The 21,086-nt window shown below is 35.5% G+C and overlaps 4 protein-coding genes across 6 annotated transcripts; 3 read left to right on the forward strand and 1 right to left on the reverse strand.

The window, feature by feature from the left end:
* Positions 1-689: 689 nt before the first annotated feature.
* On the forward strand, positions 690-4,958 carry LOC123203536. Of its 2 annotated transcripts, XM_044619930.1 has the most exons (3): positions 690-1,303; positions 1,454-1,600; positions 1,684-4,958. In XM_044619930.1, the coding sequence occupies exon 3, from the start codon at positions 1,698-1,700 to the stop codon at positions 4,536-4,538; it is 2,841 nt and encodes a 946-aa protein (XP_044475865.1). In that variant the 5' UTR covers positions 690-1,303; positions 1,454-1,600; positions 1,684-1,697; the 3' UTR covers positions 4,539-4,958. The 2 variants fall into 2 exon arrangements, with proteins under 2 accessions (XP_044475865.1, XP_044475864.1); XM_044619929.1 differs by having other exon boundaries at positions 1,454-4,958.
* A 2,737-nt stretch (positions 4,959-7,695) lies between these two features.
* Positions 7,696-8,468, forward strand: LOC123203059. Its single transcript, XM_044619225.1, has one exon. It carries the CDS (start codon positions 7,981-7,983, stop codon positions 8,353-8,355), a length of 375 nt encoding a protein of 124 aa, XP_044475160.1. The 5' UTR covers positions 7,696-7,980; the 3' UTR covers positions 8,356-8,468.
* A 665-nt stretch (positions 8,469-9,133) lies between these two features.
* On the reverse strand, positions 9,134-12,147 carry LOC123202947 (transmembrane protein 147-like). Its single transcript, XM_044619095.1, has 7 exons — positions 11,986-12,147; positions 11,800-11,869; positions 11,663-11,722; positions 10,909-11,023; positions 10,104-10,219; positions 9,833-9,957; positions 9,134-9,495 (listed from the first exon to the last, which is right to left on the reverse strand). Exons 1-7 carry the CDS (start codon positions 12,141-12,143, stop codon positions 9,372-9,374), a joined length of 768 nt encoding a protein of 255 aa, XP_044475030.1. The 5' UTR covers positions 12,144-12,147; the 3' UTR covers positions 9,134-9,371.
* A 5,924-nt stretch (positions 12,148-18,071) lies between these two features.
* Positions 18,072-20,680, forward strand: LOC123203049 (probable transcription factor KAN4). Of its 2 annotated transcripts, none has more exons than XM_044619210.1 (6): positions 18,072-19,163; positions 19,301-19,377; positions 19,605-19,641; positions 19,858-20,008; positions 20,144-20,276; positions 20,386-20,680. In XM_044619210.1, the coding sequence occupies exons 1-6, from the start codon at positions 18,680-18,682 to the stop codon at positions 20,560-20,562; spliced, it is 1,059 nt and encodes a 352-aa protein (XP_044475145.1). In that variant the 5' UTR covers positions 18,072-18,679; the 3' UTR covers positions 20,563-20,680. The 2 variants fall into 2 exon arrangements, with proteins under 2 accessions (XP_044475145.1, XP_044475146.1); XM_044619211.1 differs by having other exon boundaries at positions 18,077-19,163; positions 20,183-20,276.
* Positions 20,681-21,086: the final 406 nt, after the last annotated feature.

Consider the following 21,086-nt stretch of genomic DNA (forward strand, 5'->3'; position numbering starts at 1 on the left):
TGACTTGAAAATTATTTACGAAAAGATTAATTATAATTATAAATCCAGTGTTTCAATCTCGTTGAAATGTTCACGTGAGTTGACCACTTTTTTTAAAATGACAGGCCAGATGAGACATGCATCCACGAGATTAATGCAGGTTGAGTTGCATTACACTTTAAGATGCAGCAAGCAATGCTTACACTTTGCCATTACGTGTTATACGAATATTGAATTGCCTCCAAGAAGTTGCTTGAATGGCGATTGATGGGCTTCCAAGGGTATGGGTTTAAGTCCCTTGACTATTTTTCAAAATTATACCGTATTTGTGGAATCGGTATTGTACCTAGGGTTTAATCTGTTATGTGGGATTAGTTCAACCTTAAAAAAACAATTAATTTAATTCAGATGAGATTTAAAAAAAAAAAAAAGCATACATTGAATTGGGTTTGATTTCAAATCATAAAACTTCATATGCCAAATGAATATGGATGGCCAAGGAAATATTGGAGGGAAGGGAGAAGTCAAAGTAGCTTCCCCAGCAACTTTTCTCAAACATTCTGCGTGTTAGTGCAGAGGAATATCAAAAAGAACAAAAAAGTGAAAAAGGAACAAAATTTATCTGTAAATCAAATAATGCTGCCACTTCGTAAAACTTATGACAAAGTGATTGGCGATGGCGAAAAAAAGTTGGAGAGGGTAAAAACGGAATTTTGATAGAAATTGTTGTGTAATTAATGATGAGGAAGAAAAGAGAGTTGCAGCATTCAATGCAGACATGTTTGTATTAAATGAGGAATTGATTGGTAGCCGAGGATTTTGGTTTTACTTGTTTTCTCTCAGCTTGACTCACTTCATCTATACACAGAGATTCAAAGATTGAATTGAAAGAAGAGAAAAAGGCAAAAAAGGTGGTTGGCGAGTAGTGATAGTAGGAGGGAAGTTGGTGAAGCTGTTTTGGCTTCCTGCTTTCTCTGCTTCAGTGTTTGAGTGAGTTTGAGTTTTTGCGTTTATATCTTCCTTCTTCATTTTGGGTATCTCTGGTTGTCACATTGCTTTTCTGGGAAAAATATTGATAAATTTTGAGCCTTTGGCTTTTGGGTCTTGGTAAAATTTACATAGCCATTTATTCTGTTTTTGGTGGGATGATTTTGAATCTAGGTTTTGAATCTTTTGTGGGGTTAAGAGTTGGGAAGTGTTTTTAATTTTCTTGGGTGTTCATTGTGATTCTGTTGTTAATTTGAATTGAGTTATTAATTTAAGAACGTCCGAGTTATGGGCTCTTGAAGGATGCCAAAGCTGAGTATCTCTGATCGTGTTAAAGGTTTGATTCTAATCTCCTTTGTTTTTCTTTTTCTTTTTCTATATTTTTAATCTCTTTCTCTTCTTTATGACCAATTCTTAGTTGATCTCGCTCAAAAAGTTTGCTTGTCCTAATACAAGAATCTTTATTTGCTGTTTTTGAATTTTGTAGGCTCTATCACATAAAGTAAAGCCTCCTCTTCACTACAGCCAAAGCATGGAATGTCGTCCAATCTGAAATTTTGACTACTTATCTGACTCAAAAAGAAAACATTTGATTTCTACAACAAACTAGATGCCCGCTTTGCTTTACATTTCGGTTTGAAATCGATTCCATTTTCTTTGGGGGACTTTGGTTGAGTTTCTTTTTTTCTGAATAGCAGTTACATTGGTTGGTTGCAGAGAGAGTAACATCTATGCATCTTTCACTATGGAAGCCAATAACTCACTGTGCAGCTCTAATCATGGACAAGAAAAGCAAAAGAAGAAACCGTTCTGGTTTGACCGTGGACGTAAAGCACAGAGCTTCTATGCTTCGCCAGTTGCAAGAAAACAAGCTCAAAGAGGCTTTAGAGGAGGCATCCGAAGAAGGGTCTTTAGCAAAATCTCAGGACATTGATTCTGATTCACTCAACCATGAAACAAGCTTAGGCCGATCACGCTCTCTTGCTAGACTCCATACCCAGAAGGAGTTTCTCCGAGCAACTGCTCTAGCTGCGGACCGAATTTTCAGTTCAGAGGATTCAATTCTAGAGCTAAGTGATGCCTTCTCAAAGTTTCTAACAATGTACCCCAAATTCCAGTCAACTGAAAAGGTTGATCAGTTGCGATCAGATGAGTATGGACATTTATCCGAGGCTTTTGCTAAAGTATGTCTTGATTATTGTGGCTTTGGGCTGTTTTCTGACATTCAAACTCAACTGAATTGGGAGTCGTCAACATTTACTTTGTCTGAGATTACTGCTAATTTGAGTAACCATGCTCTATATGGTGGTGCTGAGAAAGGTACAGCTGAACATGATATCAAGACTAGGATTATGGAATATTTGAACATTCCTGAAAATGAATATGGAATGGTTTTTACTGTTAGTAGGGGGTCTGCATTTAAATTGCTTGCTGAATCATACCCTTTTGAGACCAATAAGAAGTTGTTGACCATGTTTGATCATGAAAGCCAGTCTGTGAATTGGATGGCTCAGAGTGCTAAAGAGAAAGGTGCTAAGGTTTATAGTGCGTGGTTTAAATATCCTTCTTTGAAACTCTGCTCTAGGGAGCTTAGGAAGAAGATTTCAAATAAGAAAAAGAAGAGAAAGGGTTGTGCAAATGGGCTATTTGTGTTTCCTGTTCAGTCTAGAGTAACCGGGGCTAAGTATTCTTACCAATGGATGGCACTTGCTCAGCAAAACAATTGGCATGTACTGCTTGATGCTGGGTCATTGGGTCCCAAGGACATGGATTCATTAGGGCTGTCCCTATTCCGGCCAGATTTTATTATCACTTCTTTTTACAGGGTATTTGGGTCTGATCCAACTGGGTTTGGTTGCCTTTTGATCAAGAAATCTGTGATGGGAACTCTTCAAAACCAGTCTGGTCGTACTGGGTCCGGTATGGTGAAGATCCTTCCTTTTTTTCCCCAGTATTTGAGTGATTCAGTGGACGGTCTTGATGTCTTGGCTGGCATTGGAGATAATGCTCTTAATGGTAATGAAGAATCAATGCCTGAATCCAATGGGGGATCGCAGATGCCTGCCTTCTCAGGTGTTTTTACATCCAATCAGGTCAGGGATGTGTTTGAAATGGAGATTGATCATGATAATAGCTCAGATAGGGATGGTGCAAGCACGATATTTGAAGAAGCTGGGAGTATTTCAGTTGGGGAGGTCATGAAAAGTCCAATTTTCAGTGAGGATGAGTCATCAGATAATTCATACTGGATTGATTTGGGTCAGAGTCCATTGGGGTCTGACAATTCTGGCCAGTTGATTAAGCAGAAATCAGGTTCACCCCTGCCACCTTCATGGTTTTCAGGGAAGAGGAACGGAAAAAGAATCTCTCCCAAAGCAATATCAAAATTATCCAAAAGTCCAATTTATGACGACGGGAGGGTTGAGCTTCCAATGCAGGATGATAATGTGCTTTCTTTTGATGCAGCTGTTTTATCAATGTCCCAAGACCTTGATCGTGTTGGGGTGATACCTGAAGAAGAAGATTCTGCTGAAACAGAAGCTGCTTCTGGAAATGGTAGCAAACATGCATGTTTCCAGCTTGCTGGAGAAATTCAAGAAGAATATGAAATCAGGAATGGGTCACTGTTACCTGATTCTAAGTTGAGGTCTACAATAAATGGTCTCAGAACCAAGAACCAGAGTTCGCTTCTTCGTGATTGCAACATTGAGAGTGCTTCAGCCTCTGAAATTTGCCAAGAAAAAGAAAGTGCAATAAGAAGAGAGACAGAGGGAGAGTTTAGACTGTTGGGAAGAAGGGAAGGGGATAGGTTTGGTGGTGGTAGATTTTTTGTTTTAGAGGAGAACAATCGGGTTCCAAGCATGGACCGCAGGGTATCTTTTAGCATGGAGGACAACCAAAGAGAAAACTTGAGCCACTTGGAGCAAGGGGAAATTTCCTTAACCACACTAGGTGAAGATGACTATTTGAGTGACATGGAATATAGCGATGAACAAGAGTGGGAGAGGAGGGAGCCTGAAATAGTTTGTCGGCACCTTGATCACATTAATATGTTAGGTCTCAACAAAACTATGCTCAGGTTGCGTTATCTAATAAATTGGCTTGTAACCTCATTACTTCAACTTCGGTTACCAAATTCAAGTGAGAATTCGGGAGTGCCTCTTGTGCAGATTTATGGTCCTAAGATCAAATATGAAAGGGGTGCATCTGTAGCCTTCAATGTGAAAGATAGCAGTGGAAGCCGACTAATCCATCCAGAAATTGTTCAAAAGTTGGCTGAGAAAAGTGGTATATCTCTTGGGATTGGTATCCTTTGCCATGTTAGGGTAGTTGACAGCCCAAAACAGCCTTGTGGAGCATTTGATCTTCAAGATGCAGACTTGTGCAAGCCAATGGTGAATGGCTCTGGAGATGGCAAAAATGTCTTTTACCGAGTTGAGGTTGTTACAGCATCACTTGGATTTTTGACCAACTTTGAAGATGTTTATAAGATGTGGGCTTTTGTGGCTAAGTTTCTTAATCCATCATTTATAGAAGATTCAACATCTGTTCCAGAGGATTTGGAAATGTAGGACTGGGGTACTTTTGAATGGATGCTTTTGTTTTTATTTTGACCAAAAGATGGCTCCCTGTGTTGCCTCTTGCAACTCTTGTGAAGAAGATTGTACCTGCACCTACTGCCCATGTTTGAATCTTGGACCTGGCTGCAGCGAAAGATGCTGAAGCAAACAGGAAGATACGACTTGTGAGGTCTGTCTCTATCGCTCTTGGAAGTGATCCTGTGTAAGCAGAAAAAATTGTTTATTCTTGTTGAATGTATTTTTTGTATTACTCATATTTAGTGGCATGTAGAGTTTGCTCTGATATTATATCTTGGCTAAGGAAGTTATTGGTTACTTTAAATACAGTCAAAATGGTTTGGAGACAGCTTCAATTATTGAAATATAATCATTCTATTAGTAATGATATTCAATGATTTGCATTTGCCTTTACCCCTGTATGTATCTAAGAGATGTTTACCATCACATTGTCTTCTTTACTATATTTTGCCTCAAGAAGGGAGCAATCTTGTTATTAAGTATGTTCCTTTCATAATTTTTCTCTGTATCACTGAGAAATGGCATGCAAGAATTTTGTTTTTTCGGCTAACCATTGTATTAGTTAAGCAAGAGTTTAATCTTAATATCACTTCAGCAATTTTCAAACTCAGACCTTCTTACTTGAGTGCTCGTGCCTTTGCCACTCAAGGGGCAATCTCATTGCATTTTACAAACTACAAATTCTTGCCGGACATACCCAATCTGGCATAAAAAACCAAATATAAGTATTTCGCTGTTTGAGTTCTCAACCTGCTGTCTTCTATATACTGCCTTCAATTTTCCTTTACTCCGAGCCTTGAAATCCATTTTACCATTTCAGATTCAGCCAGTTTCCCATGTTTGGTCATGGATTATGTTCATAGGTGCTGTTTGATTGAATCTGTAAGCATACAACTTTTCTGCTTAACCTTAGGAAATGTGCATATAAAAAGAGCTAGATGATTGCTGATATTTCTGGGAATCTCCTCAAGTTAATAAAAGCTTCCGGATATTAATAGCTATAATCCACCAGTGTTAACTAGAACTCAAGTTCTAGGGTCATCACGGGAAGACAATTAATTCAAAACAGTTGAAAGAAAGAAATCATATTCAAGCATTAGTGTGTATACAACTGGGCAGATTGGATTGCAGTGGTCCCTGGAAATGTAATAAGTGTAATAACTAGGTTGTTTTTGAAAAAGTTTTCCAATTTTATCGCAACACGGAAAGACAACTATAAGACCTTTAGATTTTAATCTCACCTTCGTCATGCTCGACGGGTGGGTCTTGCAGTTAAATTCCCTTTTGCCATTACACTCAAGGGCTAATCTCCAGCTGATCCAAGGAAATCTTTGCATGCCTCCCTTACCTTTGGGGAGGCCAACGCTATATAGAAACTGTCTATTCGACATTATCTCTTAACTTGTAAGACCTAATACAAGGTTAAAATTCTCTCGAGTAATACTCACTTATGGCCAAAGAGGCTTTCTTTCCCTTCCACCTAAACTGCACAGGAAAAGCCCAACACCAATCTCACCCGGGCTAGGGGAGCTCTGGGTTCTGTTTTCCGTACATGATAACGTTAAAGAAGCATCATATTTACATCAGGACACAAATGGAGGCCAGCTTAGCCTGAGTTGGGCCTCTTTTTAGGATTTCGGTTGGTAGTGAATTGAAGTTTATTTATCTTTACTTCAATTAATTACTTCAGTTCAGCCCAAATATATAATTATTATCTAGGCCAAACGTCTTATTCCCACCCAAAATTTATTATATCTTCAAATTAGTACTATTAATTATTGAAAACACAAATATTCACCTATAAACAATTAAAATTATTAAAATCAATTAAGTTTTAAGAACAAAATTATCATTTAACTAGTAATATTTTTAAAATAATACAACATTATCCATATTGCTTTAGATAAAACTAATAATTTTTTTCATGATTAAACTTTAAAATATTATATTTTCTCTCATAGAGTTTTCTTGTTTTTCTCTCACCCTTTTCCAACTTTGTCACCGATTGGCTTCTCTCTCCCTCTCCTTTTCCGACACCAGTAATTGGACGAAGAACGTCTCTATCATTGGATGAAAATATCATCATCTTCGTCTTTACAGGAAGACAATTTGTCTTCTTTGAGTGACAAAGACGTTTTTCATTTGATTAATGGTGTTAGAAAGGGAAGAGAGAAAGAAGTCAGTCGGTGACGACACAAAATAGGGAGGGAGAAAAATAAAGAAGACCTAAAAGATAAAATGTAATATTTTAAAGTTTAATTATCAAGAAAATTGTTACTTTTTTAAACTTCAGAAAAAAATAGATAATGTTAATTAATTTGATTAATTTTAACAACTCATAAATAAGTATTTAAGTTTTTAATAATTAATAGATACTAATTTAAGAATACAATGAACTTTAGGTGGAAATATGTCCCTTAGCCCATTATCTGTTATAGGCGCTCTCAAAATGGGCATTTGATACTCTTGTAGCCTTTCAAGAATGTCATGCTTGACCTGAATTCTATTGTACATTAGTTCTAACATATGGTAAGAGGCCATCTTACATAGGGTTGGATTCGAGCCGAACTGAGCTCGACTCACAGCCAGTTGAGCTCGGCTCAGTTTATTTATGGACGGCTTGAGTTCAGCTTGTTTTCGGCTCAGCTCGGCTAATTTTTCATATCAAAACGACATCGTTTTATATATATATAGGTCAAAACGATGTTATTTTGTATAAAAAATTTTAAAAAAAAATCTACCTAACCAATCCGAGCCAGCTCGAGCTAGATCAAGCCGAGCAGAGCCCGGCTCGTTTCGAGCTCGAACCGAGCCGAGCCGAGCTCGAGCTCGAGCTGGCTCGGCTCGAGTCCAACCCTAATCTTACAGTTAATTGAAAAAACCCAAATCCATATAGAGTAATATTACGTGTATAATTTTATGTATAAACAACGATAAATTATTATATAATTAAATAGTTAAAATTTAAAGATAAACTAACATCCAATCATAAAAAAACATATCATAATTTATATATAAAGTTATATACAAAATATGTTTACATAATTTATTGATCTATATAAATCCAACAACTTTGTATTTTTCCAGGAGGCACATCGTCTGACTTATAAAGAGTTTACCATTTTATAAGAGTAAACAAGCCTGCCTTCGTCAATGTAAAGCTTTGTCAACTAACCATAAATTTCTGACCTTATCCAAACCTGTGTCTCTAAATACACTGTTATCCTTTGTAAGCTCTGCCCTTGGCTGCAACTACTGGGTCTACGACAAAGTTAATCATTTCTGAACTCTTTTACCTTTCCCCTTTTTTATTTTTTGTTTTTAATATTTAACTTCGTAAAATTGACATGCATTAGATTGATACATAGTTTTTGTATATGGAATTTTTAGTTTCTAGATTGTGGGCATAACGGAGATGGCAACATCCGCAGTCTTTCCTCCAGCGACAGTCGCCGGTGCCGTGGTAAGGTGCGGGAGCAGAACCCAGAAGAGAATGAAGAAGGTACTGTATCTGAATGGATTGAATTCCTATGGAGGTCTTAAAGCACACAACGAGGTGGTCTCTCTCGGCATAACTCTATGCACTGAACAGTGCTTCGCAAATGTTGTGAGCTCTCTCAAGACAACATCCAAAAGAAGAGGCGGTGGCGGTGGTGCACTTTGGTCTACCTGTGATGCTGCGTCTGAGATATTCAGGATTGCCGCCATCATGAATGGGCTTGTGCTAGTTGGGGTTGCGGTTGGCTTCGTTCTTCTGCGAATTGAAGCATGGCTAGAAGAATCTGAGTGACTCTTAATTCTTCTCTCTATCTGACGTTTAATTGATTTGTTTTGCTGTAAATTCAAGTTTGCAGAAATGCCTCTGTTATCTTTCGCAATAAATTTAATCCTTAGTTTATACTACCCTTGTGGTTGGATCGCAACTGTGCCAAAATCCATGTTAAATAAACAACATTAGAAAGTTGCTTCAAGATCTAATTTGATCTCAAAAGTTAACTCAACTTATATTTGATTATGTCTAACTCTAACCGAGCAGAGGTTAAACGGGTCAATTTGTTTTTTAAATTTAACCAAACTCAAACTAGAAAAAATTTAACTTAATTTAACTCATAAATTAGACAAATAATTCAATTTAGTCTGAACTTCTTACAATTCTATTTAAATTATATTAAACAATTATTAAAATTATATCATTTTATCTCCTATTAAGTAAAACTACAACGTTTTGTTAATAAACCACAAATTCGAACTAAAATTTCAAAACACATTCAAATCATGAACTCAAAATAGACCCAAATCTAACTCAGATTGAATTATTTTTTATTTAAATCGAACTCAAGTTATATTTAACTTTTGACCTAACAAACTCAAACTGTATTATTTTTCATCAAAGATGACCGGTAATTTGAGCTAACTTTTGAGCTAAGAGAGTTAAAACTCGATTCGGTTTGTAATTTCAAGGACAATTCAACCCAATTAAACAAAGATGATCGGTAGGCATTATGAGTTTCTTCTTTCAAACACCCACATCAACCTTAAAAGAGAAAGGAGGGGCTCCAGACATCAGGTGAGTGCAAGGCAAGGACTACCTCATCCTTCGTCCAAAATTTTCATGAATTTAGCTATTGGGTTACATCAAAGAAATTCCTATATGAGTTGGTTACTAATAAAGCGTAGATCAAAATTAATTAGATACACCAGAAACTATAACATTAATGTGAAATTAAAGTAAAAGCCATTGCCGTCACAGGGGGAAGATTGATTGGGCCAAGCCCCCTAAAGGAGAATTAAGCTGCCGTAAGAACCTCAGGTAGATGGTCTCTGACACGCAGCAAAAAGTTGCCAACAAACGAAAGCCATAATCAAAGAGGTAAAAAGTTCAAAGCCAACCACTTTTGGGAATTGCCACCCCAATCCTCGCCTCAGATAGCTGCAAAAGGCATTTTTCAGAACAACAGTATAGATAGACACCACTACAAAATGCATTAACTAGTAAGGATCTCAGAATTCACATGATTAAACAAACTGATAACAATCTTATTAAGGTAACAAAGCATGGCTAAAAGTTACAGAAATAATTTAGTCCAAGAGACCTTACATAACATAAGGCCCTTAAAGTTTCTTTTTTATAAAGTTGATTGACTATAATTAATATTTATCCAATTTCACTATCTCCCAAAAAAGCTCATATCTTAGAGAAGCAAAATAAGATGAACTTTATATAATGATGTAAGTTATGATTTTGTGAAGGTTGAAAAGGAAATGACCTTGTAATGGATGGCATGGTTGCCACAATTCCTGCACATGCATATATTATAGGAATCAATGTCCTGGGCTTGTTCTTGCGAAGCCACATCAAAGAACCTAATGCAGCAAGGGATATGCTCAACACCTGAATACAAAATCCATGACAATGTGTTTCATTACCGAGCCAAAATTCCACAGATCAAATTGACCTACTAAAGTACTGCTAAAATTTCCATGCTATAAGGATCAGTGAATAAATGAAACTTCTATCCATCAAAGATACAAACATACCAAATTTGCATTAGCCTCTAGACCTTGCAAAATGTAATCCCAAGTGAACTCCGGTCCTCTAGCACCCACCCAAAGCGGTGCCAATCTATGTAGTACAGAATCCGCAAAAGCCCACCCTACCATCATGGGAAAAGAAGGTCCCATAATGCTTATGAAGATAATACAAACGGTTTAAGAAGTCCATACAAATAGAACAAGAAGCTAATTTAGTAATAATATCTCATTCAGTCAACAGACAAAAGGTATACAAATGCAAAATGTTACCATTACTGGCTTCTGAACAGTTTACTTATATCACAAATTTAAAGAAGATGCACTTACAATTTAGCATTTCCTATACAGACTACATTTTAAGAAAGGACAATATGGATAATAAAGTCAGTTTATGCAAACAGTTTATCAGATAATGTAAACAAGAGTCTTTTTTATTATCCATATTATGCATCAATTTGATGAAATTTTGAAAGGTATACATGCTGATGAGAACTGAGCTTCCCTGCTCAGTCATTTCTCTCCTGTATCATTTTCCCCACCTATCTCCTTTGGGTATTATTTTACTATTACTTGCTTGATTAATGTAACTTAAATTATTGGGGAACAAAAAGTTGTTGAACTGATCTTTTTTAATTATACCATTTCCCTGACTATAAAGCACAAAAGAAATTTTAAACTCAGAACCTTCTTCAAGAATATAAATCATAAATGGCAGATAATCTAATTATTTAACATTTTTGTTGGTATTACAAAGAGAAAACACAAATAATTGATATTCAAACAAAATGTGACTAAACCAAGCTTCACTTACCAAGCCCAACAGCTTGAAATTTATGATTCTGAGAGATGTTCCTGTGAGTCAACTGGGTCAAGGCAAAGTAAAGCCCAGCAACATCTACAAAACCAATTAGTGCTTTCAACAGTTCCTGCAGATAAACGGCAATATGATAATCAAAGCATCACAACAGATGAAATCTATTAATTCATACTAATTCTAATGTTGCAACATATGTGGGCTTTCAAGATTGAGCATATGTTACAATCTAGGAACACCAACTCACAACCTCAGCAATGTGTTCAAAATCTCTGTACATTTACATATCACTTATTGAGTATTGAACTAAGAAAACAGATATGATGCAGTTCCTAGCTAGGATTTTTATTTAAATCCAAGATATACTAAGAAGGAGTAAGAAACGAGAATAGATGTCATTATATTTAACATTTGGTTTAAATGCTATGCTCAGAAATCAGCTTTAACATTCATGGTAAACACCCAACAAAGAGGACCAGCATGCCCAATTCTATAAAGCAGAGAGAAATATCGACAGTATTCTTGCAACCAAGCTAAAGTGGGTGAGGATATTCATGGAACAACTCGCCAATATTTTCAATTGGAAAATAGCTTTGCTTCAACACAGCATAAACTAACTAAGTTTCAATGGAACAGCAAGAAACAAATAGATACGCAAGAAAATTGAAATAACAAAATCTAATAGCGACTTCCATTCTATTATTTTGCAACAAATGGAAATCAGACAAACGAAGAGAAATAACACTAATACCTGATACGGGTCAAAGTTGTCATTCTCTGATACATTAAGAAACGTCGCCAAACAAACAAGCTGCCATCAAGCATATCAATTAGTTTTAGTTAAGGCATCGCTTAACTATAATACATCAGTTCAATCCATGAACTAACCTTAACCAAAGCTGTTCCGAGATAAACAAGAGCGGCTTTAACAGAAGTACCAAGTGTATCATACTCAGATCTACACGTATGAACAAAATTAGCTAGAAACTAAAGTTTACTGATCTAAAAATAATCCAAAAAAACAAGAATTTGAACACGAATAGCAATGAAAATAGAGTAAAATTAAAAAAGTACAATGGAGTAGCGGAATAGTAGACGGCGTGAGGACCGAAAGTGAGAATCGCACAGTTGAAAAAGTGAAAAACCGTCATCTTTGCTCGCTGTTCCTCGAAATTGCAGCAAAGATCCGACAAAGACGAAGGCGAGAAAGTGTGAAAGTTTGGAGAAATCATTGAGCGAGCAAAAAAGATTATGATTCGGTCGGATCTAATTAGTTGGGCCAGGACCCATTCAAGGTCGGTGTCTTTGGGCCTTAATCCTAAACTAGATGGTCAGTAGTCCGAAGAGTGTATTTGGACCTTAGTCTTCAATTAGTGTTTTGTGTTCTGTTTCTTGTGTTGGTAGTTCAAAGAGAAATATTACCCACAAACATAGGGAAACAAACAAACTCGCCGTCATGTGAATATATGTTCTAATTATTTACTTTTATCTCTAATTTAGAATTAGTGTTAGAAACAAGTTGAGTTGAGTCTAAATAAGACCCTACTTGTTTTGGATTGGACTTGACTCAAGTTCGATTTAAGCTCGTTGAGCTCACTCAACACGTATTTGTGATTGGGTTCATATTCATTATCTCAGACTCGTATTCAAGCTTGTTTGAACTAAGTTCGTTTGAAGCCCAAACTAGCTCATTTTGAATCCAATCCTATATAAGATAGGAAATGACATCGTTTGCTAAAGGTTCAAGTGAGCCAAGCATGACTCTAGTTCAAGTTTGAGCTTGGATTCGTTTCTAGTTTTACTTCACATCTAATACTCAAGTTCATATTTGTTGTCTTGGGCTCGTGTTCGGGCTCATTTCGAGCTCTAACAAGCTTACTTTGAATCCAACCCTATTCAAAACTCCTAAATTTCAGGATGACATTTAAATTTGTTTATACTCGATAATCCTTATTTTTAACTTATTTATAAGCATTTAACTAATATGTGCAACTTTATTTAATTTTATCGATCAATTCACATTAATGTCATCAAGGGCATGAACGCATTGCATAAAGATATAATAATCTACCAATTAAACTATGTATATTTATAATGAATATTAATTTGGATATGAACGATAATGTGTTACCATCTAAATTTGATGATTTTGAATCATGAATAAAATAATATACAATCATATAATGATATATTATTATTTGTATCTAAATTAGTACTCATAAAACATCACTCATAATCTACATTATACACTTTGAGGAGTTTCGAGGTGGCTAAGAAATTGTGTATAGCCAAACATTACAATAACAAATTAGTACAACGTTGAAAGTTCAATTATTTGTACATGTGCTTATTGATCAAGGTATATTAAGATGGTATTACCTTACCTTATGAGTTGTTGCAAGACAATAGGCAGGACATTGTTGTAAGAACCTTAAAAACAACTACTATAAAGATGAAAGGCAAGAAAGTAATTATGAAATATTTAGAGTGGACAATGTCAACTTCAAACTTCAATACTATTGATGAATAAATCATTCGATAACAAGAAATAAGTACATGATCACTTAGCATATGATTACTATTTTTCAAACATAATAAGGGTAGTACAATTCTTAGTCCAAGATATAGAAGACTATTTCCTTAAAAATTATCATTTCACGAAACAATGTTGGATCGATAAACCTCTAGATCCGAGGGGTTAGCTTGAGTGATGAAAGTAAAAGACCCTCTTATGAAAAACTAAGATTCAAATAGTATGAGTGAAGAGAGAAAATATATATATATATATTCTCTTACGGTCATTGTATCTCGAGGTTACAAGTCCAATAAACTGGGTTAGGTTCACCCGTTACAAAAGAATATATATTGCAATGTCCAACGATCCCTCATAAATAATTTTACAATTCTTGGCTAAAAGCCGCGGTGTTCATTGCAGGCTCCAGATCTGGATGCAATCTACGCATAGGTGATGCAGCCATGCATCTGTTTCCAATTTCCCATTTGAATTTGTCTTGTAAATTTTATTAATTTTCTTTCAAACCATCAACTAAAAACAAAACACGCATTCATTCTTCTGGGGTTACCTTATGAGAAAGTATCATACGGCCCGTAGTCAAAGTTTTATCCATAATAAATTCAACAAAACAGCAGTTATCCCTGCATGAAATGGAAATGGGGATATATTTTTGTTCTTGCTGACATTTTGTAAGGCCTTTGTCTTCTTATAATCAATTATACAAGAACTTTACAACTGACGGCCAAAGTAGTTTCATTTTTTCGTGGAAAAATTGGAAAGAGCCAAAGACTAGGGTATAAAATTGAACAACCTGTGGTCCATGCGACAACTGTGAGAAACTGAGACTAGGACGGTTTCAAAAGAATATAAAATAATAAAATTATGTGTATAAATAATATGCATAATTTTATATATAAATAATGATATGTTATCATCTGAGTATATGTGGTTTTATTTTCAATTTAAAATTACTCAATCATATGATAATATGTTATTATTTGTGTATATAATATCAATATTATAAAACCAACTTTCTAGTCGATTAAAAAAGAAACAATAAAATTATCTATACCCATTTTGAATACATAAATAGACATACACTTTATATATATTATTATTTGATTGGATAATTTTGAATTAGAGATAAAGTAACATTACTTATGTGATAACACACATAAATGTGTATTTATTTGTATACGAAAAGTGGGTACTGTAAACCAAAACAATGATTATTTATACATGTTAATTAACCTAAATATAATACTAATATGAGCAATATTATGCATACCCATTTTTGAATACACAAATGAATACATATATGATATGTCATGTGATTGAGTGTTATTTTCTATTTAATTCAAAACTGTCTAATCATTTGACTATACATATTAAATGTGTCTCAATTTATATATTTAAAATGAAATATATAATTTTATTAAACTAATATACACCTATTGATATTCGTAATAATCCATATTAGATTAGGCTAACCAAATGCATGGATGAGAAAGGAAAAATTGATGATTAGGATATGATTAATTTCTTTGTATGTATATTTTTTTTGGGTAACTAGCTAAGTAAGTCAAAGTTTTATAAGCATAATAAAGAGTTGAATTTAAGTATTCTCCCTACAAAATCTAATATTTTATCAGTTTTACTAACTCTGAAATATCTGGTATGATTTTTATGTGGTATAGTTGTATGCACTTCGATAATTTCTGAAGCTAATTAAGTTAATTAGTGGCACATTTTTGTGTGTAAACGGCACGCCAAAGTCTCAAACGTTAAAGAGAAAAGGGGTGAATGTTAAGTCTCAAGTAGTAAGATTAATTTAAAAATTAAAAAAAAAAAAAAAAAAAAACCCTCTTGTGTGGTCTGACTTCATTCATCTCTACTGTCTTAGATCTTCTTAAGAAATTGACTCTGTTTTCACCTTGTTTCTCAAATACAGGCCGCATCGATTTCAGTTGCACAGAAGCTATAGCTTCAGAGCTCCAGCAGGAGGCTTGTGTGACACAATATTTAACCATTGCTAGAGGCTACCAAGTTAAGTCTGCAGTGCACTCTTATCTCAGGCACGAAGACATGAGAAAAATTCTACGAAACAAGCTCAACAATGTGTTGAATATGTAATGTCGTGATGCACGTCAGCCTAAACGGCGTAAATTTCGGTGATTCCTTCCGTTCTCTTCTGTCCTTCAAAGACTGAGTCTGAGAGAAGGCGATGCTCAAATTTCAAAGCAACACATGGCTCTATCCTCATCTCACGAATCACCATGAAGAACCTAATATTCTTCCAAATGGCATAATTTTTTTTCAATCTTCAAGACAAAGCTAGAAGAATGAAATTTAAACCGTCCATTTTTCAACTCTGCTACTCTTTGTCTAATCTCTTGTTTATATATAATATAATTTAAAACTTGTTTAGCAGTCTCACAGAGAGCCAAAAGTCACCATGGCCAGAAGGCAATGCACTGGTTAAAAAAGTTCAGGAAGAGAAAAGACAAACATATGGAATATAGCCAAAGCATTTGACAGTATTGCAAGTGAGCCATAGAGAGAGAGTTTAATGGGAATAACAAAATAGACAAAAGGGTTTCATTTCCCGGAGAATCTAGAGCGGATCAGACGCTGACCGTGGCTTCGAAATTATTAACAAATGATTAAACATTTTCCAATCATCTTGTTGTTTCTCTAATCACCAAATAAACAAATGGGTTAAATTAAAGTAAAAGAGAAAGCCATGGGATTGCGAGCTAATTAGTTTTTCTTTTTTGGGAATACGGAGGAGATGGTACAAGAGAAGAGAACAAAGAAGAGCTTATCGCCTAGACAAGGTCACGTCTGTGAGGTCACATGATGGATGAGAGCCATGTCGACGGCGAGGATTATGGCCTTTCTTTGTGGCTTTCCACGCGCGGGTGGGGCACGACAGGTAGGAATATCTGGACACGGAGAGGGAATATTGGAGGGGTGAGAAGAACGCTTTTAGATTAGACAAATACTAGCCGTTGAATTTTACCTTCACTTTCACGCACTCCTACAATTCCCACCTCCCCTTTCTCTCCACGCGCCATTCTAACCTCCCAATTTGTTTATATTGCCTCTAGATTTGAATTGAAAAGGTTGGATCGTAAAAGTTTATTTAATTTAAATTTGTTTAGTTTAAATTTGAATTAAAAGGATCGATTTATTTTTTTAACTAAGCAAAACTTGAGTAAGAGATATTAGACCCAATTTGACTCAAGTTTAACTTAAATTTATTGTTTAAATTTGTAATTCAGATTAATGTTTCGATCTTGGTTTTAATTCATAATTTGAATATATAGTTCGGATTCATAATTCAAATTTATGACTCATTTACAAAATAATATTTTTTTATAAATATTAGATTAAAACAATATTGTTTTGTCAACGAATCACAAACTCAAACTATTAAGTTATAGATTCAAGTTATAAATTTAAGCCAAATAATTTTTATTCGAATTATATTTAAATTACTTTTAATTTTAACCTGACAAATTTGAGTCAAATTCAAATTTAAACATTTTTTATTTGATCTAAACTCAAATAAAAAAATATTCGGATACAAGTCATTCACATCCACCCTCTTTTTGTATTCATCTTTGTGTAATGGTAAGGTGGACTTCTTGGTATGGCAGGAGTGAAGTTGGAAAAAAAAGCGCGTGGGATGGAAAGGGTTGAGAGAGAGCTGCATGTGAGTCTGAGGCCCTAGTGTCGCCGGACACCCCAGCCAATCTGACGAATTTTCCTTCTGAACAGTTCATATTCCTTTTCTCCTTTCGCTAGCTCACGAGACCATTTTAATCCTTCAATCTTGAACGGGCGTTCGCACGTGTACAGCTCGATGCTTATTGGCAATGCCATATCTCCTACGTGCACTCAAGTCTGGCTTGTATGCAGAGATTCTTCAGTTCATGCCCATTTAAGCTGCAATGAAATTGCCGGTTTAGACTTTAGACTCATAGTAAAGAGCTGTCAACAAAATCTAGTGTTTCATCATGCTACGTGCAAATAATGTAAAGCTTCAGTATAACCTAGGAAGGATTTGCTTGCATGATCTTTACTAAAAAAAATCAGTCATAATGCTCAGATTAATAATATTTATATTGGTCTTCCAAGCTTAATCAAGTGCACTCTATATCCCAAATTCTCAATATATACATATTTTTTGTAAAGAGGAGTCTTATCCAAATTCGAGTATTTTTTTAAGATAAAATCAATTATATCAAATAAGTTAAACTCTAAGAATAATTAATTTTATAATTATTATATTAAATAAATTAATATATTATTTTTAAAATACTATTAAAAAAAATTTAAACTCAGTGCTTCTTATGTTAGAAAACTTCATTGATCATCACCTTAACCACTCCTTGTAGGCATTCCTGATGTGATTTAGATTTGAACCAGCGCAGTTGATGTATGCATGCATGAAGAGTGCAGCTTTGATCAGGGATATTTTGAGCTGCCAGTCAATCCTCGTTCATGATGAAATCTGGGAATAGTCTTTTCAAAGATGAGGCTAAAAAACCTGACACAAATAAAAAATAGTAGGGAATTTAGATGGGTCGCCTTCTATCAACGTAGTAGGGAGTGAGAGGGAGAGAGAAACAGGTTCAATTCCATTCCAAATATTCCATTGAACAGTTCCCTATTTGGCTTTATTTAAACTTTTTCTCTCTCGAATTCCAACCTTTCCCTGTAGAAACCGCCATTAATAAATCGTATCCCTGCACCTCCTTTTCATTATGGGGATAACTAAAACAGACCTCTATCTTTCTCTCTCCATGGAAAGGCCTCTGGTCCTCTGCGTCCTTAAATACATAATTTCTACTTCCCACTAACTTTTCCTTCAAACTTATCATCCCAAAAATAAAGAAAGTTTAGTTACTTCCTGCATTTTTTCATCTGACTGGTAGTCTCTGCAATTTTTCAACCCTAGAGGAAGTCTACTAAAAAGTTTCCAATTAATTACCCTTAACAAACCTACACAAATCAATAATCATGAGGCACTCATGAGAGAATCACAACCCCTCCTTTTCGGTTCTAATTAAAGGTAGCTCTACTTTCAATGTTTTAGCCCATTTGTGTTTCCGGAATCCGCATTAATTCCTATCAAACTTCTTCACATTCCCTAGCTAGCTCTCTTATACGAATAATTCTTACTCCTGTCAAGTATTACCTAACCGAGTGTTTGGTTTTTGGGTAACTTAGACCTCAATCGTCCTCATGTTCTCAAGATTGAACCCTATAATGACAACCGCAACAGATTTGCCTGATCTTTCTCTACAGATCAGCCCACCATCTGCCTTAAATTGTGAAGCCAAGGAAGTAGGATTTTATGGATTGCCAAGAAATGCTTTTTATAGTGATGGGTGTTCAGCCACTGACTCTGGTAGCAGCGGAAGCGATTTAAGCCATGAAAATGGCTTTTTTAATCCACACAGGAGCACTTGTAATCTTGGTCCTTGTGAACCCACGTTGAGTCTAGGGATCGAAATGGCTGATTTAGCTCCTCCTCCCTCACTGCAACTACCAAGAAACCTTTATCATCGTCAGCCATGTCAACCCCAAATCTATGGCCGTGAGTTCAAGAGGAATGCAAGAATGATTAATGGAGTGAAAAGAAGCATTAGAGCTCCCAGAATGAGATGGACAACATCTCTACATGCCCATTTTGTCCATGCGGTCCAGCTTCTCGGAGGCCATGAAAGTAATATATAACAACAAAATGAAATATTTATCTTGCATTAGTTTGTTTGCTTTTTTTATGCAATACCATCGTAGTAATTTATGTTTGAGAGAACAGCATAGTTAGGTTACTTATTTTTATTGAAAAAAATGTCACAGGAGCAACTCCAAAATCTGTCTTAGAGTTGATGAATGTGAAAGATCTAACCCTAGCTCACGTGAAGAGTCACTTGCAGGTGGGGTTACTGTTTTGTATCACCATGAAATTTGAACTTATGTATGAGATAGATTTTATTGTGATTCTTACAGTCGTTTTTGCCCCTTCATTGTATTCTATTTTTGTATTTGCTATGATTCAATTGTAGTGGGGGTGAAGAACAAAGGGTAAGGACAAAATGGCATCTAGAGGTAATCTTAGCATTATGGACTTTTTCTCATTTTCTCTCTGTGGGTGTTCATGCAGATGTATAGAACAGTGAAGAGCACTGACAAAGCATCAGGTAATTGGATTGCCGCTCAATGCACTACAAATTTTATTTTTCTTCTATAATTCTCTTTGTTTGGGATCTTGGTGATCCAAGTGTGACAGAAACACTATCATTTGAATCACTGTTTTCCAACTTATACAAAATGGTTTTGAGATGGGACTCGGTGAATTATTTGTTTGGTGTCTGATAAAGCAAGTGCAATGGCTCTATCTATAATGAATGTTGCAGGCCAAGGGCAGACAGATACGATTTTAAATAAAAGGACAGGAGTTGTTGATAGTGTCGATGGAGGATTATCTTGTGAAAACACTGATACCATCCCTTCTTCTCTCGACCCATTACTAGCATCACCACAGCCAACACAACAAAAGTGCCAAAGGTACATTTCCTCATTACTGAACAAAAGCCAAATAATGGAGCTCAATAACTCAATATACTGAAGAAGCAGATTTCTTTTACGGATCAGCATTATTGTAGCTTTGAATGGTGATGCATTAATTTCTTCCTGTACCAGAGTTTTTGATGTTTCACTGATTAAATATTACTTGATCAGAGGGTCAGTGCCATCAATGGAGACAGACGAGAGGAGCATATCGGACAAGGGAAATGCTTTGACATGTTCTCATTTCAAGGCTAGTAATAGTAAGGTATGATTATAAGGCTGGAGAAAAAAAAAGATTTAAAAAAAAAAACAAAATATGGAAAATGCATTGAATTCTATTTGTGCTGTTGAATGTGTAATTATTTATATGATAGGCGGACGGACGCAAGGCAGCTCTCCATGTGTCTGATCATAATGCTGTGGAGAGATTGGATTCTAACTCCTCGGCACCTTCCGAGAAGTTTCTTAATCTGGAGTTCACCCTTGGAAGACAAAGTTGGCAAATGGACTATACTGAATCCTCTAAAGAGTTAACCCTTCTCAAGTGTTGAAAACATCACTGCCTCCATTAATTGATATAAGTAATGTTTTTCGCTTTTCAATGTAAAGGAATCAGTGTTTAATTACCTTGCATTGGCAAGTTTTGACTGCTGGTCTTTCGAAAATTAAGGGTGAATGGATAGGTCTAATCTTATCTGGATCCCAAATTCTGCTGTACTTATTATCTCGATACGCCACGCTGGGTAATAATGGTCTTTCCCAGAGGGCCATGGCTTCCCCTCTCGATTGGTCCAGACGAGTAATGGAAGGCAGGACGAATTCTTGTGTAAAATACATATCCGAAAAATAGCTCAGATGCAGTTAATTAGCCTTAAAGACATAATTAGGAGCATAAATTTTTAAACTCTTGGATGACATTAATAATATGTGGCATGAGAATTAGCAAGGGAGATTTGTGCATTTATTTTAGAGAAACTAATAAAGTTGTTGATTCAATATTGTCCAAATTAGCTTTAGATGAAAATCTACCAATAAGTTATCAGGTTTTTTTTTTTTTTTTAGAGAGCGTTGGAGC

This window comes from Mangifera indica, chromosome 19 (genome assembly GCF_011075055.1).
Source record: "Mangifera indica cultivar Alphonso chromosome 19, CATAS_Mindica_2.1, whole genome shotgun sequence".
In the NCBI taxonomy this organism is placed as follows: domain Eukaryota; kingdom Viridiplantae; phylum Streptophyta; class Magnoliopsida; order Sapindales; family Anacardiaceae; genus Mangifera; species Mangifera indica.